The 15,207-nt window shown below is 32.1% G+C and overlaps 1 protein-coding gene across 1 annotated transcript; it reads right to left on the reverse strand.

Annotated features, from left to right (window-relative positions):
- Window positions 1-5,307: 5,307 nt before the first annotated feature.
- On the reverse strand, window positions 5,308-13,696 carry LOC134686829 (chloride intracellular channel Clic-like). The gene is made up of 4 exons (XM_063546633.1): window positions 13,524-13,696; window positions 12,164-12,511; window positions 9,752-9,928; window positions 5,308-8,553 (listed from the first exon to the last, which is right to left on the reverse strand). Exons 1-4 carry the CDS (start codon window positions 13,590-13,592, stop codon window positions 8,311-8,313), a joined length of 837 nt encoding a protein of 278 aa, XP_063402703.1. The 5' UTR covers window positions 13,593-13,696; the 3' UTR covers window positions 5,308-8,310.
- Window positions 13,697-15,207: the final 1,511 nt, after the last annotated feature.

The following is a 15,207-nucleotide window of genomic DNA, read 5'->3' on the forward strand; positions in this document are numbered from 1 at the left end:
CCAGAAAGTTTAAAATAATAAAGAATGTTTGCCGCAAGATTGCAGAAAACTTTGACCATTCAATATGTTTGCCGCAAGATTGCAGAAAACTTTGGCCATTCTATATGTTTGCCAGAACATTGCAGGAATTACACAATATTGACTGGGCATGCCTAGTTGGCACTTCCTGGATGCTAACAATTTGAAATTGTGGCTAGGTCATGTTGGTTGTGTTTGGAAATGCATTTCACATATAAGAGATCAAGGAGGCATTTTGGTTCAATAATATGGGATAATCAGTATGTAATTGTGTAAGTACAAATGATTCATAGAACTGCATGTTTTAATAAAATAATTAATGTTATCACCATACATAATTAAGTAAGCAACTATATATACATGTATGTGTGATTGAAAAACTTAAGCTATTATAAAGTTTTAATTTGTTATACTGATGTACTGCACCATCATGATCATGTTTATTAAGATTAAGTTAAATTCTGTAATGCAGTTATACCTAGCTTCTACTCAATACATCTTGAGATTTTACCTTTTTCAGTTTTTAATACAGGTATATATAATTTCATTTGAGAATAACTACTGCCTCTTTTTCAAAACTCAAATGCATGTTTGTATATCCTCACATCTCATGAGTTTGCAAGAATTCTTTCAATGACTGTTTGTATAAAGACAGGAATTTACTTTTTAAAATTGTTGCTGTGTAATTTGAAAAAGATAAATTGAATGTGTCTACACACATGAAATTGGTATATGTGTAGTTCCTGCAAGTTTGCCGCAAGTTTGCAGCAAACCATTGCCGCAAGCTTGCGGCAAATCTAATTTGCATAATTATGTTTGCCGCAAGCTTGCCGCAAACTTCATTTGCATGGTAAAATGGTTGCGGCAAGTTTGCAGCAAACGTTTGCTGCAAGCTTGCGGCAATGTTTGCTGCAAACTTGCGGCAAATGTTTGCCGCAGGGCTTATTTTTCGGTAAGGGTAATTCCGCACTTAATAATATAAAGTGTACTTCGGTCAACTATTTTACACCTCAATGACTTTACAACAAGAAGCATTCCTTTCTTAAATACAATGTGTAGTATACTCGTGGTCTTAGGCCGTGTTCACATTGACCTAAATTTGGTGTTGTGTTAGTGTAACTCACACGTAAACTAAACACAATTGCGTTCCCATTGATAAAACTCAATGTTTACATGTAGTTTAAATCATGTTTTACCTACACACAGTCGATAGTCAATGTGATGTAGGCCTTGTGTAGGTTAAGTGTACACAAAACTAGGCATTTAGGACATTAGTTTTATCGTGTATATATTTAAGGAGGAAACTATTTTTGATTTTTGAATAAAATTGATATCTTTGATAATTATAAGTTGTCTAAATTTTTACAGATTTTTTTTGTTAAAAAAATTTAACGTTCTTTATAAATCCCTAATCAAGACTCAAAGCAGCATCATTGCCGAACCCATAAGGCAGCAACCAATTGATTTTCGGGGGAGGGGGGGGGGTATTATAGTTGAGTATAAAACATAAAGGCAAGGGGGGTGGGGGTGGTGAGCTATGGATTTTGTTTGGAAACTAAAAAAGTTTCCAGTTTTTGGCCCTGAAAAAAAATTGTTTGTTTCACCCTCATCTGCCACTATATATAATGCTAAAATTGATTTCGACTTGTCACCAAAATTTGTCCTGAAAAAAATCAATAGCTCACGCCCCCCTCCCCCTCCCCAAAAATGATGTAAATAATTGTTGCCTAATTCATTTGAAAAGGTCTTCCCGAATTGACTTGACGTACACTGACAGAAATATTCGCCACTGGTCTTTACTCAAAAAACGATTCACGCATAAATGCATGACTAAAACAAGTGTGAGGAAAATGATATGTTTGTCTAGTATCTCAGATCCATTAAATAACACGTAAAATAAATATAAAAAAACCGCTACCCTATTCCTTTACCAAATACTCCTTGGAGAAGAAATACCATTTGAAACAAACAGTATATTCAAACTACTGCAAATTATAACAAGAGGCTCTCAAGAGCCTGAATCGCTCACCTGATTTTTTTTGGTTTAATCTCTCATCAATGATTATTTTGGCTTTTCAATTTATTTAAATGTTCTTTGAATCTTCCTATTTTCTTCAAAAGCAAAAAAAAATCATTTTCTCCTATGTTCTATTTTAGCCATAGGAGCTATGTTTCTTGACATGCAAGGAAATGAAATATAAAATTTATACTAGATACTCTGAAACTCTGAAACTCATTTAGCCTAAGTTTGGCTGAAATTGATACAGCAGTTTCAAAGGAGAAGATTTTTTAAAGTAAGTCAACATGATGAACAAATTGTGAAAAAAGTCTTTAAAGGGCAATAACTCCTTAAGAGGTCAATTGACAATTTTGGTCAAATTGACTTATTTGTAGATCTTACTTTGCTTAAAATTTTTTGCTATTAACAGTTTATCTGTATCTATAATAATATTCAAGATAATAACCAAAAACTGCAAAATTTCCTTAAAATTACCAATTAAGTGGCAGCAACCCAACAATGGGTTGTTTGGTTCATCTGGAGGGCTGATAGATATTGACCTAATGCACATTTTTACCCCATCTCAGATTTGCTCTAAATGCTTTCATTTTTGAGATATAAGCCAAAAACTGCATTTGACCCCTATGTTCTATTTTAAGTAACGGCGGTCATGTTTTTTGATGGATCAAAAATCGAAGCACACACTTTGTGCAGGATACTCTAAGGAACAATCATGCTAAGTTTCATCCAAATCCATTAAGTAGTTTCAGAGGAGAAGATGTTTGAAAAATTGTTAACGACGACAGACGACGACGACGACGGACGCCAAGTGATGAGAAAAGATCACATGGCCTTTTAGGCCAGGTGAGCTAAAAATGGCTTTCTTAAAGTAGCAACCACTTAACTTAAAAAAAGGGGGAGAGTTATTTTTTTTATCTGAGTCAGATTTTTTTTCGCACGTACGTTTTTATTCCTTTTTTTTCGATGCTGGTTATCAAATACTTTTTTTTCAATATTTTACACTATAATGTATGGGGACACTCTTGATTCAGAACATTTTTTTTTTTATCATCTGTATGACCATTTTTTTTTTATCAAATTGGAGATCGGAATATTTCCATTCCCCGCCACCCTTTTGAAGTCAATTGGTTGTTCCCTTACCGCTAGAAAAAATTTCCAAAAATTTTGAATTCAGTTCTACGTAATGAACATTTAAATGACATATAGTTTACAAGTGGGAACAAAACTTATGTATAGGTAGCTAAACAAGGTGTATAGATGTGAACAAATGTAATGTGAAACCAGTGTACACTACACTAAACTAATTGTAAACATGGTTACTCTACACATCGTTTGGTGTGAACACGGCCTTACATTTGTGTTTTCTTATATATATGGGCATGGAGTTGAAATTGAAAAACCTTGGTCCCTGGCAAAAAGGGACATAGTACAACATAAGAAAAAAATATAACAAGAGTGCACACACTGAAATGTCTCGCCTTCTTTACTTATCATTGATATTATGTTGAGTCCTAAATATAAAGTTTTATTACAACTGTCACATAAATTTAACAAACCAAGAAAACTAAACATTGACCTTTTAACCATGAACATAACAAAATTACTGAACTCCAAGTAAGAAAATCCCTAATCAAAGGGCAAAATCAAAAGCTCAAACGAATTGATTACACGATCACCTGACTGTCATATTCCTAACTTGGTACAGCCATTTACTTATATGGAACTTGTATACCTAAACTTCTACCTTGTATGAGAGTTAACAAAACCACAATTGTGATTATTTGAATAACATGGTTCTTTCCATTTTTATGTTATTTTATTGCCGCCCATTTTGTCTCAGGGTTGAGTTGTCCTTTTGACATGGTTTAACATCCCAATTTTTTTTTTAATTAATTTTTTTTTTAGTATTTTTATTTGTCATAGATCGTTTTTGTTAGTTCAGTGTATGTTTACGTGTTTTGGTTAATACTGTTTATTAAGAAATTATTGGGAAAACAATGCAATAGGGTTACAATAGCATTAAGCAATAATTTTAAACTTGCAAAAATTAAAATCGCATTTTAATCTGAAATTAAATCTGATTACCAACTCGCAATAATAAAAGCATGCAATAATTTGTGAAATAACAGTAGTCTATTTGATCAAGTTGCACCATTTCAATTGATATTTATAGTGCATCTTTCAATGTGTTAATGTTACAACCAGGATAAGGATGAAAGTTGCCACCTGTTAAATGTTTAAACCATCTGCATGTGAATGCACTTGTCCTAAGTGATCAGCTATAGTATTTGTCGCTTGTTGATGTAGTTCATAAGTTTTTCTCGTTTTTAATAAGATAGGACCATTGGTTTTCCTGTATGAATTGTTTTCCATCAAGTCATTTTTCATACCCTTTATAGCTTGCTGTTCAGTGAGAATCAAGGATTTGTGTTGAACGCCGTACTTTTAACAACAATTGTTTACTTTTTACAAAGTGCTACTTTTAAAATGGATTTGTTAGTTCAGTGAAGAATGTTTAGTTGTTTTGGTTAATACTGTAAAGCTGTCTCATACCACACCTATTTTTATGAATATCAAATATCAAATATAGATTGTCAATATCATGTTAAAATCTAATTGTACTAGACCAAACAAGCCAAGTTCGAATTATTAGGTTCTAGCTTACATTCAGCAGGAAGGAAGGCCACCCTATCCTCACACATTATACCATCTTTGACCATAGAACTCCTCTGAATATAGGTTCTAGCTTACATTCAGCAGGAAGGAAGGCCACCCTATCCTCACACATTATACCATCTTTGACCATAGAACTCTTCTGAATATAGGTTCTAGCTTACATTCAGCAGCAGGGAATGCCATCCTACCCTCACATATTATACCATCTTTGACCTCAGTATTCCTCTAAATATACTGTGATTGGTAGAGAATAAGCAAATACAATTTTCCATGTCTCTGGTTTATCCCAACTGATGGATAAAATCCATGACCTCATGACATCTAGACCAGCAGGATGTCAATGACCTTACAAATGGCTATTCTAATGGGTAAATAATAAAGCTTTGAGGATTTTCATTTTTTTCAACACATCCAAACACTATATTCGCTGTTCTTTCTTTTTGAAGTTTTTGGAAAGAAAACTATAAATACCAAGCAATTTCATTTCGACAAAGAATTAAGCTCTAAAGTAAAACAAATTGTAATTGAAAAACATAAATTTGTTTCAGTGTTTTTTTTCAAAACAGATAGATAGGTTATCATTATAACATAAATCTATTTACATATCTTTATTTATTAAGCTATATACTGGCTTGACAATATTACGCCAAAACTATCAGAATATAAAATTGTACATCAGTTACATTTTGCTATGGTTACAAAGTTAATGTCATAACATGACCTTGAAGGCCATAATGTTTGAAATGCTTGAGAAATTATGTTTATCAAGTAAATAAATTGATGTTATTTCAATGTATTTAAATTTTGTACAGTACTTTTGTGTAATCATACTTTATTAAATTTTCCACTCACGGTATAATATGGCTTCTTGTAAAAAAAGTAAATTACAAATGCATTGCTGAAAAATCAGACAAGAGGTTCTTTTATCTAAACCGATGTCAAAAAGTAAATGTATACAAATAAGGTTTTGGTTCTGCTTCCAGATCAGATTTTGAGCTTTACTTAACAAGTTTAAATGCTGCTTGGAAATGAATATTATTGTACACTGTTTGCAAAACTCTAATTTAATTATATAGCTAAATCTTAAAACTATAAATAGAGTATTTCAGTCTGTAAATCCCCAAAATTCAATTACTTTTCCCCTCAAGTTCCAAGATCATAATTTAAAATTTGATTTAAATAGGTTAATGGCAAGTTGGCATTGAATTAAACAACTACAAGTAATTTTGCATTAAATCTTCTAATATGAATTAAAGTTTTTTATGAAATTGCCAATGTTTAAACTTTTTATTAAGCTAATTGCGTTTCTGTCTATGTTATTTACATAAAATCTGTGAGTTATGTTTTAGTTCAAATGAATTTTGTCATTATATCTTGTATGCCATGATCATCACACGCACTCATTAAACTTTGGAAAAAAAAGTTGTTGTTTTTTTCACCCCATGGCATATTGTACATGTGTATGCTAGTCTTGTTATTATCAAAAGTAATAGCTTGTCTTCATCACAAAATTAATATAGGGGACCAACATTTGTTTACCATTCTGTCCAACTACATTGCTGGACATAAACTAGCAAATGCACCAGACCAGTTGTGCAAGGGAGATAACAAAACCATGGGGGAAATAACTCTTGTTAGTTAACAAAATGTCTGAATTCTATTGATAACTATTTAAGCATTGAACAGAGAATTCTAGTCTTTCAATTTTACTAACTCAGAAAGATACATCCTGCTGAATTGTATAATTTGTACAAAATATAAATAATGTCAAATATTAAAGGATAATTTTTTTCTTCCCCAAAAAAATCAACTGCATGTAAAGACTTATAAATTATTTATTCTTTGCAAGGGTATCAGATTCCCTTATTTTCAACATAAAATACTAACTAAAATGCTGATTATATAAATGGCTTTCCTTAGAATACACATAAATAATTGCAAAATATTTACATAAATTCTGTTTCTAAATATATACCAATATGAAGTGGTCTCATATTAGAAGATCCCCCTTACATTGTCAAAATAAAACTTACAAGTGTATGGCACTTTAAATATTTCATCAGTATACTTTCCAGAAATGACATTTATCAGGAATTTACTGGAATCCATGCAGACCTCCATTTTTAAAAATTCAAAAATGGTGGGCATGTCTGAATTATTTCTTCTCATAGAAAGTACTGGTGGATATTATATCTTTCTTATCAAACTTTACATTTTTTATATAAGGCACAGACAGAGGCATATTATTATATTAAAAACCATTTTATATATTGAATTCTTAGTATAATAAATGTAAAATTTAACATTAACTTACTGCATCACTATTTTTCAATTTTTGGTAAATCTTTAATTTCTGTAAAATTTCCATTTAAGTATAAGTTAGATGTTAAAAGTGACTAAGAGAGTGTAATGGTGTAAGCCAAACCCCTATTCATTGGCATTTCCTGGAAAAATATGGATAAACAAATTATCAATGATTTTTCAATTATGAAGAATATTCTCCACAACACCTAAATAAAGGAGAGAAATGTTCATTGATTTTCAGAACCATCAATTATCTATAAATATGGCGAGACCACTCAATGATATGAAATAAGAAAGGCACCTGTTTCATGCTAAAACAGCAATATTATACATGAATATATTTTACACACAAACAATACTACAGTACAAATTACTAGGTGGTTCAGTTAAAAATCACTTGTTGTTGTCAAGTTGACAACAGTGTAATGCCAGAGACAACACTCGAATTGATTCAGTCAAAATCAATTTTGCTGGTGTCAAGTTTACTACTGTGAAACAGTGTAATTGCTAGTGATACCATTTTCATATGCTTAAGCTGACACACTGAAAATACAGTCTTCATTTAACTGAACCACTTTGCCTGTACTGTACATAACTTTAAACAATAACGTAACTTTGCAAATATAATAAAAAACATAACAATAGAAGAGACCCATATTAAAAATTCAACAAAATGAAAACAAGTTTTCTCCAATTACAATACAATTTTCTTATCATGCGATCATTTTTTTTACATTCATTAGAAAGAGAAAATTTCAAGTATTGGCTTTTAAACATTTGTTTCTAAAACATAACCTAAAAAACAAGTCAAACATGATCATGATGATATAACTAGATTATATTACATCCATTGAATTACCTCCCTTTAAGCTAAAAGAAATTAGTGACTAGTAGTAACTGAAAAATAATTGTGGATTTTACATTTGTAATGAGGTATTGAGATTTATAGAATGACAAATTTTAATCTATCCATTGGCAAATTTATAGTATTAAACAAAAATTTATGAGGAAGACATTTATTGCAATAAATTAAAATCCCCCCTTCTCCCTTCTGGAAGTTAGCATTACAAAATGTAATAAGCAACAGCTTCCATTACACCAAATATAAAATAAACTTCCATTTATCAAACATTAATAACAAATCATTTCCATATAATAAATTTTATACATCATTAGAATTCATCGCAGATGAATGTGTGATTCCACAACAGTTACTCCCCTTTGGCTAGCAAATCAGTTGATGGGGTAACATTGGAATATAGTTTATCACACCATTTGAATAATATAAGTTTTCATTCATCCCCGTTCTGCTGCTCAACTTCACCGTTCAAGCATTCTGGATCAACATCAGTTGAGTAGGAGGTTCCTTCCAATTTTATTGTCTTTTCTAATTTGGTAGTTGCTTTAGTTTCATAATGCAATTTAATGTCCTGATCTGATGGTAGTGTTTGAATAAAAGCTTTGGTTTGGTAAGCTGTGCTGAGATACCGCCACAAATTCTTCAATTCTTTAGGGATCTCATAACTTTTGTAGGCCTGAAAATAGATATTAAAGATATTTGTTTAAAAGTATCATCATCTCATGGGTTTTTTGTTCCTTTAAAAATGCATTATGACATCACGATTTCCATTGAAAAAGCATGCATAACTAGTACGAAAATATATGACGTACGAAAAACATATGATCTGACTTTACTGTTGGTCATTTCATTATGTGTATTTTCAATTATGGTATAATGTTAAAAATGTCACTTCACCATTCTGATCCCTATTACATTGATGCCATTACAAATACAAAATGTATACTGCACATGTTTGGAATTTCTACTGATGAAAATCATATTTTTGTTTTTGTTATTCACAGTGCTGCACAAGAATTGTGATTACAGAACAGATCTTTAATACAATCAACTGAAAAGGCCTGATAACTGATTGACAACAAAACCCTTACCTCAATAGGGCAGAGGAAAAAAAATTATCCGAGTTTCAGGTAACCCGGCTGACCCTTTTTTTTTTAATCATCGGTAACAACCGACCCTATTTTGACACATGCTTCTGTTAATCGACATAATAATTTATCTAACTTGCTTCTACGTATACTGGCACAGCTACCCAGTATTTTTTTTTATTAATGTCAAAAGGTATTCCAAATAGGTTAAAATCCAAGAAATTTGCACGCTTCAAAAACATTGCAAATGGCCAACTTCCGGTATTTGACACTAATTACGGACTCGAACTTGGAAAAACCATGATAATTTTCTGAATTTCGTTTACATTGTGTAAAAAAAAAAGAAGTTTTCCAACCTACAGACCTATTTTTCCAAATGATGTTCTTTGCACTTGATTTGATTTTTGGTGTTTAACGCCACTTTAAAGCACTGCATTTGAAGATAAACTTTACCAAAACCTTTTGACAGGTTCCTTTACAGCATCATTTGTTAGGGTAATTTCTGCCCTTATTCCATTAACCCACTCCTCTAAAGACATTCCAATTTCCCAGTCCTTCTTTGAACTTCTTTCTGACTGACCCCTTTTACTGTAGTTTCTTATTTCAATGTTTATGTGTTTGTGTACTGAACAAGCACAAAGCATTTGACACTGTATATGTACATTGTATGTTAAGCAAACAATTGTCAATAAAGTGCATGTGATCTGCACACAATTTTTAAACCAATGAAAATGTCTCACAATACACACATAAGTGAAAATCTGTGTTTCTATAAATAAATCTTACCTTTCCTGCCACTCTGATATGCTGAAGTCGTGACAGTAATACTGTATCACTATAGGAAATTGAAGATCCACACAGAAAAGTTGTTTCCATTTCTCCCAAAAAGCCATCAACGTTTTTCAACTGTTGCGTTAACTTTGTCCCATTATCGTTAGGATTTTGTAGAAATAAATTAAATTTCTGAAAAATACAATGAAAAATAATGTTATAACAGATATATGTGAAACGTGTAAAATACATGCATACATTGTACATGTATGTATAAATGTACATGTGTATTGAATACTGATATATAGAATACATGTAACATTGTACAGTACTGTACAAATGCATATGTACATTTTTATTGAAGACTAACTGATATGATACATGTAAATGTACATTTATACTACAGCTCATCAGCTGGTGGATTTTGCTTTGTCCACCCATCCACAGTATAAAATACATGTACTTTGAGTACATCTGTATTGAAGCCTATAGCTTAACACTGATATGATGTATAAAATACATGCATACATGTACATGTATTTATTAAGGGGTCATCCATAATTGTCAACCATTTTCCAAAGTGTACAAAACGTACACTTCAGGGAGGGGGTTACAAAATCAACATTTTTATCGTACATTTTTTTTTATCACTTTATAAAACAGTCAGATATGTTTCAGGTTTTTTTCTCTATATTAAACTAAACTATGATAGACAGGATATTTTTTTTTATTAAAAATGATTGCTTCTTGTCTAGAAATCTGAAAATGGTTGATGTACACTTTTTGAGGGAGGGTGGGGGGTCTGAAAAAGTGTATGTTTTGTACACTTTGGAAAATGGTTGACAATTATGGATGACCCCTAAGGGGCATATACACAATGAATAACGCATGAATTGCTTGTGACTCACAGAAATAATTCAAACTCAAGGGAGTTTTGGTTCATGTTGTGCACAAGTTCTTCAAATTTGGAATTGGAAAACTCAGAAGCAGAAAAGAAACTGAAAGACAGTCCAGGGTAACTCTTAATACCCCCGTTGCCTTTAGACAGCTGTATAAAAATGAAATCAAGCAGTTAAATTATCTGTTTCTCCGAAAAAGACCAACCAGAAAATTTTCATCATGAAATGAATTTAAAAAAAACACACTTCTTACATACAGTACACAATGTACATGTTTATATTAGTTGAAGAAACTTTGCCCCAAGAACAATACATCTACATGTATATTGACAAAACATGTTCATGAATTTGGAAATATTCATTGACTTCAATCTTCTCCATTTTTAAAATAAGAGTTATTGTCTTTTAGGAAAGTTGTTCAAAAAATATTTTCTTCAACAGTAAAATAATCCGGCCTGAAGGACATCCCTCATTTAGGGATTTTTCCCCAACCTCTGTGGAATTGGTGTGTCTTCATTTAATCCACAAAACATTGGATTTTTTTCTTCTAAAAAGTGACTGTGTATATAGCATTATTTTAGTTAGTGTCAAATATGTGAATAAAGTCTCAAGCGACAAAAGTGAATATAATGAAAATTGATGGCATCTCATAAATTATTGAATTAGTATAATTAAATAATTTGATGTACATGTACAATAAATAAAAATAAAATTCCCATAAAAAGTACACTAGCAAATCAAAGGTTACTTATTATTGAACAATATTTGAGAAAATGTCTTGCCTTTCACCAAAAAACCATAAAACTTACTTATAATTAATTAGAAATGACAAAATCGGATTTAATCAAGGCAAAAGTAGTTTTCTTCTGTTAATCCTACATTAATGTTGTAGTAAAATTTCACTAGAACTACATGTAGTTGAATAACATTTGAGTTTTTTACAAACTGTTGACAGATCAAGGAATTGGTTAAAAATTATTCATTTCTTATGTACATGTTCATTCATATGTGCATTTTATAAATGTATGTTACTATGTTTATCATATTTTACTGGGGGAATACATGTAAAAACTAGTTAACTAGACACATTATATTAAAGTATTCCAAGTCAGGTTGTTATCAAATGTTTGAGGGTTTTTTTTTATTCAGGAAAAAATTTGGGGTTGATGGCCGACTTTTCATTATCCACTTTTAAATTAATAAACAAAACTTTTGTGTATAGAGCTTAAAAGATGTTCATGTAAATTGACTATCAGTTTGGGTTTATTTTGGTTTTGTTATCAATTTGGTTTGCTGTCTCTTTAAGTACATATCTAATATTTCCTTTTAAATACTATCAATTTCCCAGATGCAGTAAAAAGTATCTAAATGTTTAATTGATGTTTGCACATTGTTGAGGACTGTATGGTGACCAATACTTGCTGGCTTCTACATGTACAGCATTTAGTTTCTGGTAGTCTGTAGAGAGTCATCTCATTGACAATCATACAACATCTTATTATTTCTTAGCACAATCCTAGCTACTAACTTTATATAAATCTTCAACATGTCTAAGAGCAAGCTGGTTCTTAGCTTCTGTTCTTTTCAGTAATGGTCGACTGACATTAACACTTTCAAAGAATTTCTCTACTTCATCAGCGTCATCAAATACACAGTTTGAAATGTCCTGTCCTTTTGTGTCACGTCCCTGAACACCTATTACAATTGGAAATGTCTTGCTCATGGTTTTAGCCTTGAATGATTCTGGTAAATTGTTAGCTGGGACCGTGTAAACTTGGAAATGAACATCTGACTTTTCCGCCAAAAGATGGGCCACCATGAACCATTGTTGACAAATAGGACACGATCCTTTACTTTCACCATCTCGAACAGATGCCTGAAAATGGAAAACAAAAGATTATTGTTTCAATCGTGTTTTTTTTATGTACATGTACAAAGACCCTTCCCTTGGATCCTAAATATTACTGCAAATTAAAATGTAAACCATGTAGTTTAAAGTGACAACAACAAGCAGTAACCTGTTGTTTTTTTTCTCATTGGTTGGGATTGTTTATCTTTGACAAATTTCCTATTTCCTTTTTCATGTAATAAATGAAGCTAACTCTTCCATTTGACCACTTGTGTATATTGCTTTATAATATATATTATTTAACCTTATAACTTATAGTACATAAACATGTGCAGATTCAGAACTCCCCCTGGAGTGGGTCTCACTAAGTTTAACTTTAAGTGTGCTGCTGGATTGCTGATTATTTTGTAAGCGTAACACTTTTAAGGTCAAATTATTGTGCAGTGAAAACAGGAAATGAAGTCTAGGACATGGCAGTTTACAAACCAAAATAAAAAATGTAAATGCTTATGTACATATAGTGAAAGTGGGATACAGGAATCTGACAATACAGTTACTAAGTGTGGGATCCAGGCTAAGCCCCCCCCCCCTATATTGACCTATATGCTTAAGTCTTTACATGCCAAAACAAATATAGTTATGTCCATTACTCATTACAATTCTTACTGATTTCCTTGATGACAATATCTGCATTATTTGTTATAATTTGTATATGATAAACACATTTCATTATTAATCTATTTAAGCACCCAAAGCACCCTCAAAACACGAAAAGGGGGGATAAACACCTGTAAACTAACTGAACTTTTACGGAAAACGTCGATAACAGCCAACTTTCGTCATAATGAAAACCAAATCAATTTAAAATAATATACATGTGAGGAACTACTAATCATTTAAAATAATTAATATCTAACAGTATTGCAAATAAAATCCACTAAACATGGTAAACATCTTGAAAAAAGATGTGTTCCGAAATGTAAAAGCAAAAACTTGCGCCAAAACTAAGACGAAGAATGCAAATTTCGGCATTACAAACCTTAATATACAGCTCAAAATGGGGCTTGTTGTCAGAAACAGAATCGTTGGTAGGGTTATCGTCACTCATCTTCTTGTCGGCTTCGAGAAGGCGACGAAAATTTCTTCACTTTTATCACGTATGACGCAGAGGACCTCGCCCAACGGAAATGAATGAAAAATTATCAAACATGCGCATGATAACGGGCACCTGCTATCATGTGACTGAAGATTACAAAGCGGGAAATTTAAAAAATAAATTGAAATGAATAATCTGTACTTAAATTCTTATATGTTTTAATTATCAAAAACGGCTCGATAATTGTGTATCAATATATACCAAGGGGTACAATCAAAATCACGTGATGGATATACACACACCGGAAGTTACAGTCGTACTCGCCGCTTGAAAGGTTAGTCATGAGTTCTATTTTCTTGTTTATATCAATTAAATTTTGATTAATAAGTTGGCACATCGAATGTCGGATAGTATGTAGTTTTAAAATACACAATTGTTTTTTGCTAGAAAGCGTGCAGTTATTGCAAACACTTCGACACAGTTATCTCGGTGAAATTTTGGAACTGTGTCGAAGTGTTAGCATTAACTGCACGCTTTCCAGCAAGGATAATTGTGTATTTCAAAACTAGATAGTATCCGATATTCGGTGCACTACCTTATTTATTGAATTTAATTGTTATAAACTAGTAAATACGACTACTTACCTTTCAAGCGGTCTGCTCGACTGTTAATTCCGGTGTGGGTATATCCATCACGTGATTTTGATTGTACCCATTGTATACATTTTTTTCGTTCACCCTGTGAAAGTTTGACCTACTTTGCAAAAGAGGGACGACAGATACCAGAGAGACAGTCAAACTCATAAGTCGAAAATAAACTGAATAAAAAGGACAAAAAAACAAACAATAGTACATAACATAGAAAAGTAAAGAATAAACAGCATGAACCGTACCAAAATCTGGGGGTGATCTTAGGTGCTCCAGAAAGGTAAGCAGATCCTGCTCCACATTTGGCACCCGTCGTGTTGTTTACGAGATAACAAGTCGGTAAATAGTCTTATTCGGTAGGTCACAATCATGGAAGGGAATGGGATTGTAGTTACGAGGTAAGGAATATATCAGATATCATAATGACATTTGGGAAACAGTTATTCCATAACGATCAACCAACCCGTGATGGCGTCCATAAAATTTACAAAGAGATGATTTCAACTTCCCCATTTGGAACTCTTGATTTAATAGCTTCCTTGTAACCAATAACCCTCTATCAAGAAAATCATGATAGGACATGCAAGCACGGGAATATCGTATCAACTGAGAGAATCACTGAGAGATATATACACCATATGCAAGTGCTGCTGGAATGTTGCTACTTAAATGGAAAGTTCACAATTGGAAAGCTGAGATTATCTCATTTGTAAGAAAGTTTTGTTTTAAATCGATCCTCATGGTAAATTTCTAGATGTAAGTCAAGATATGATGCCGACTTAACTGTATCTGTCGTATCCTTTATCTTTTATTTAGTGATAGAACATCATCTTTATAGCGGAAAGTGGAGTTAAAGGATATTGCTAACTTCTTATCTTTCTTCCTAAGAAGTTCCTGTATAAAATCAGCCTCATAATAATAAAGAAACAAGTCAGCAAGAAGAGGGGCACAATTCCTTCCCATTGGAATGCATATAGTTC

This window comes from Mytilus trossulus, chromosome 10, assembly GCF_036588685.1.
Source record: "Mytilus trossulus isolate FHL-02 chromosome 10, PNRI_Mtr1.1.1.hap1, whole genome shotgun sequence".
Lineage (NCBI taxonomy): Eukaryota > Metazoa > Mollusca > Bivalvia > Mytilida > Mytilidae > Mytilus > Mytilus trossulus.

What these genes read in the sequence shown, in the direction of transcription:
- LOC134686829 (XM_063546633.1), bottom strand. Translation starts at nt 13,592, where the DNA reads ATGAGTGACGATAACCCTACCAACGATTCTGTTTCTGACAACAAGCCC. An exon ending in ATTTTGAGCTGTATATTAAG is followed by an intron (nt 12,512 to 13,523) that starts GTTTGTAATGCC and finishes TTCCATTTTCAG; the next exon opens with GCATCTGTTCGAGATGGTGA. An exon ending in ATATCAGAGTGGCAGGAAAG is followed by an intron (nt 8,554 to 9,751) that starts GTAAGATTTATT and finishes ATCTATTTTCAG; the next exon opens with GCCTACAAAAGTTATGAGAT.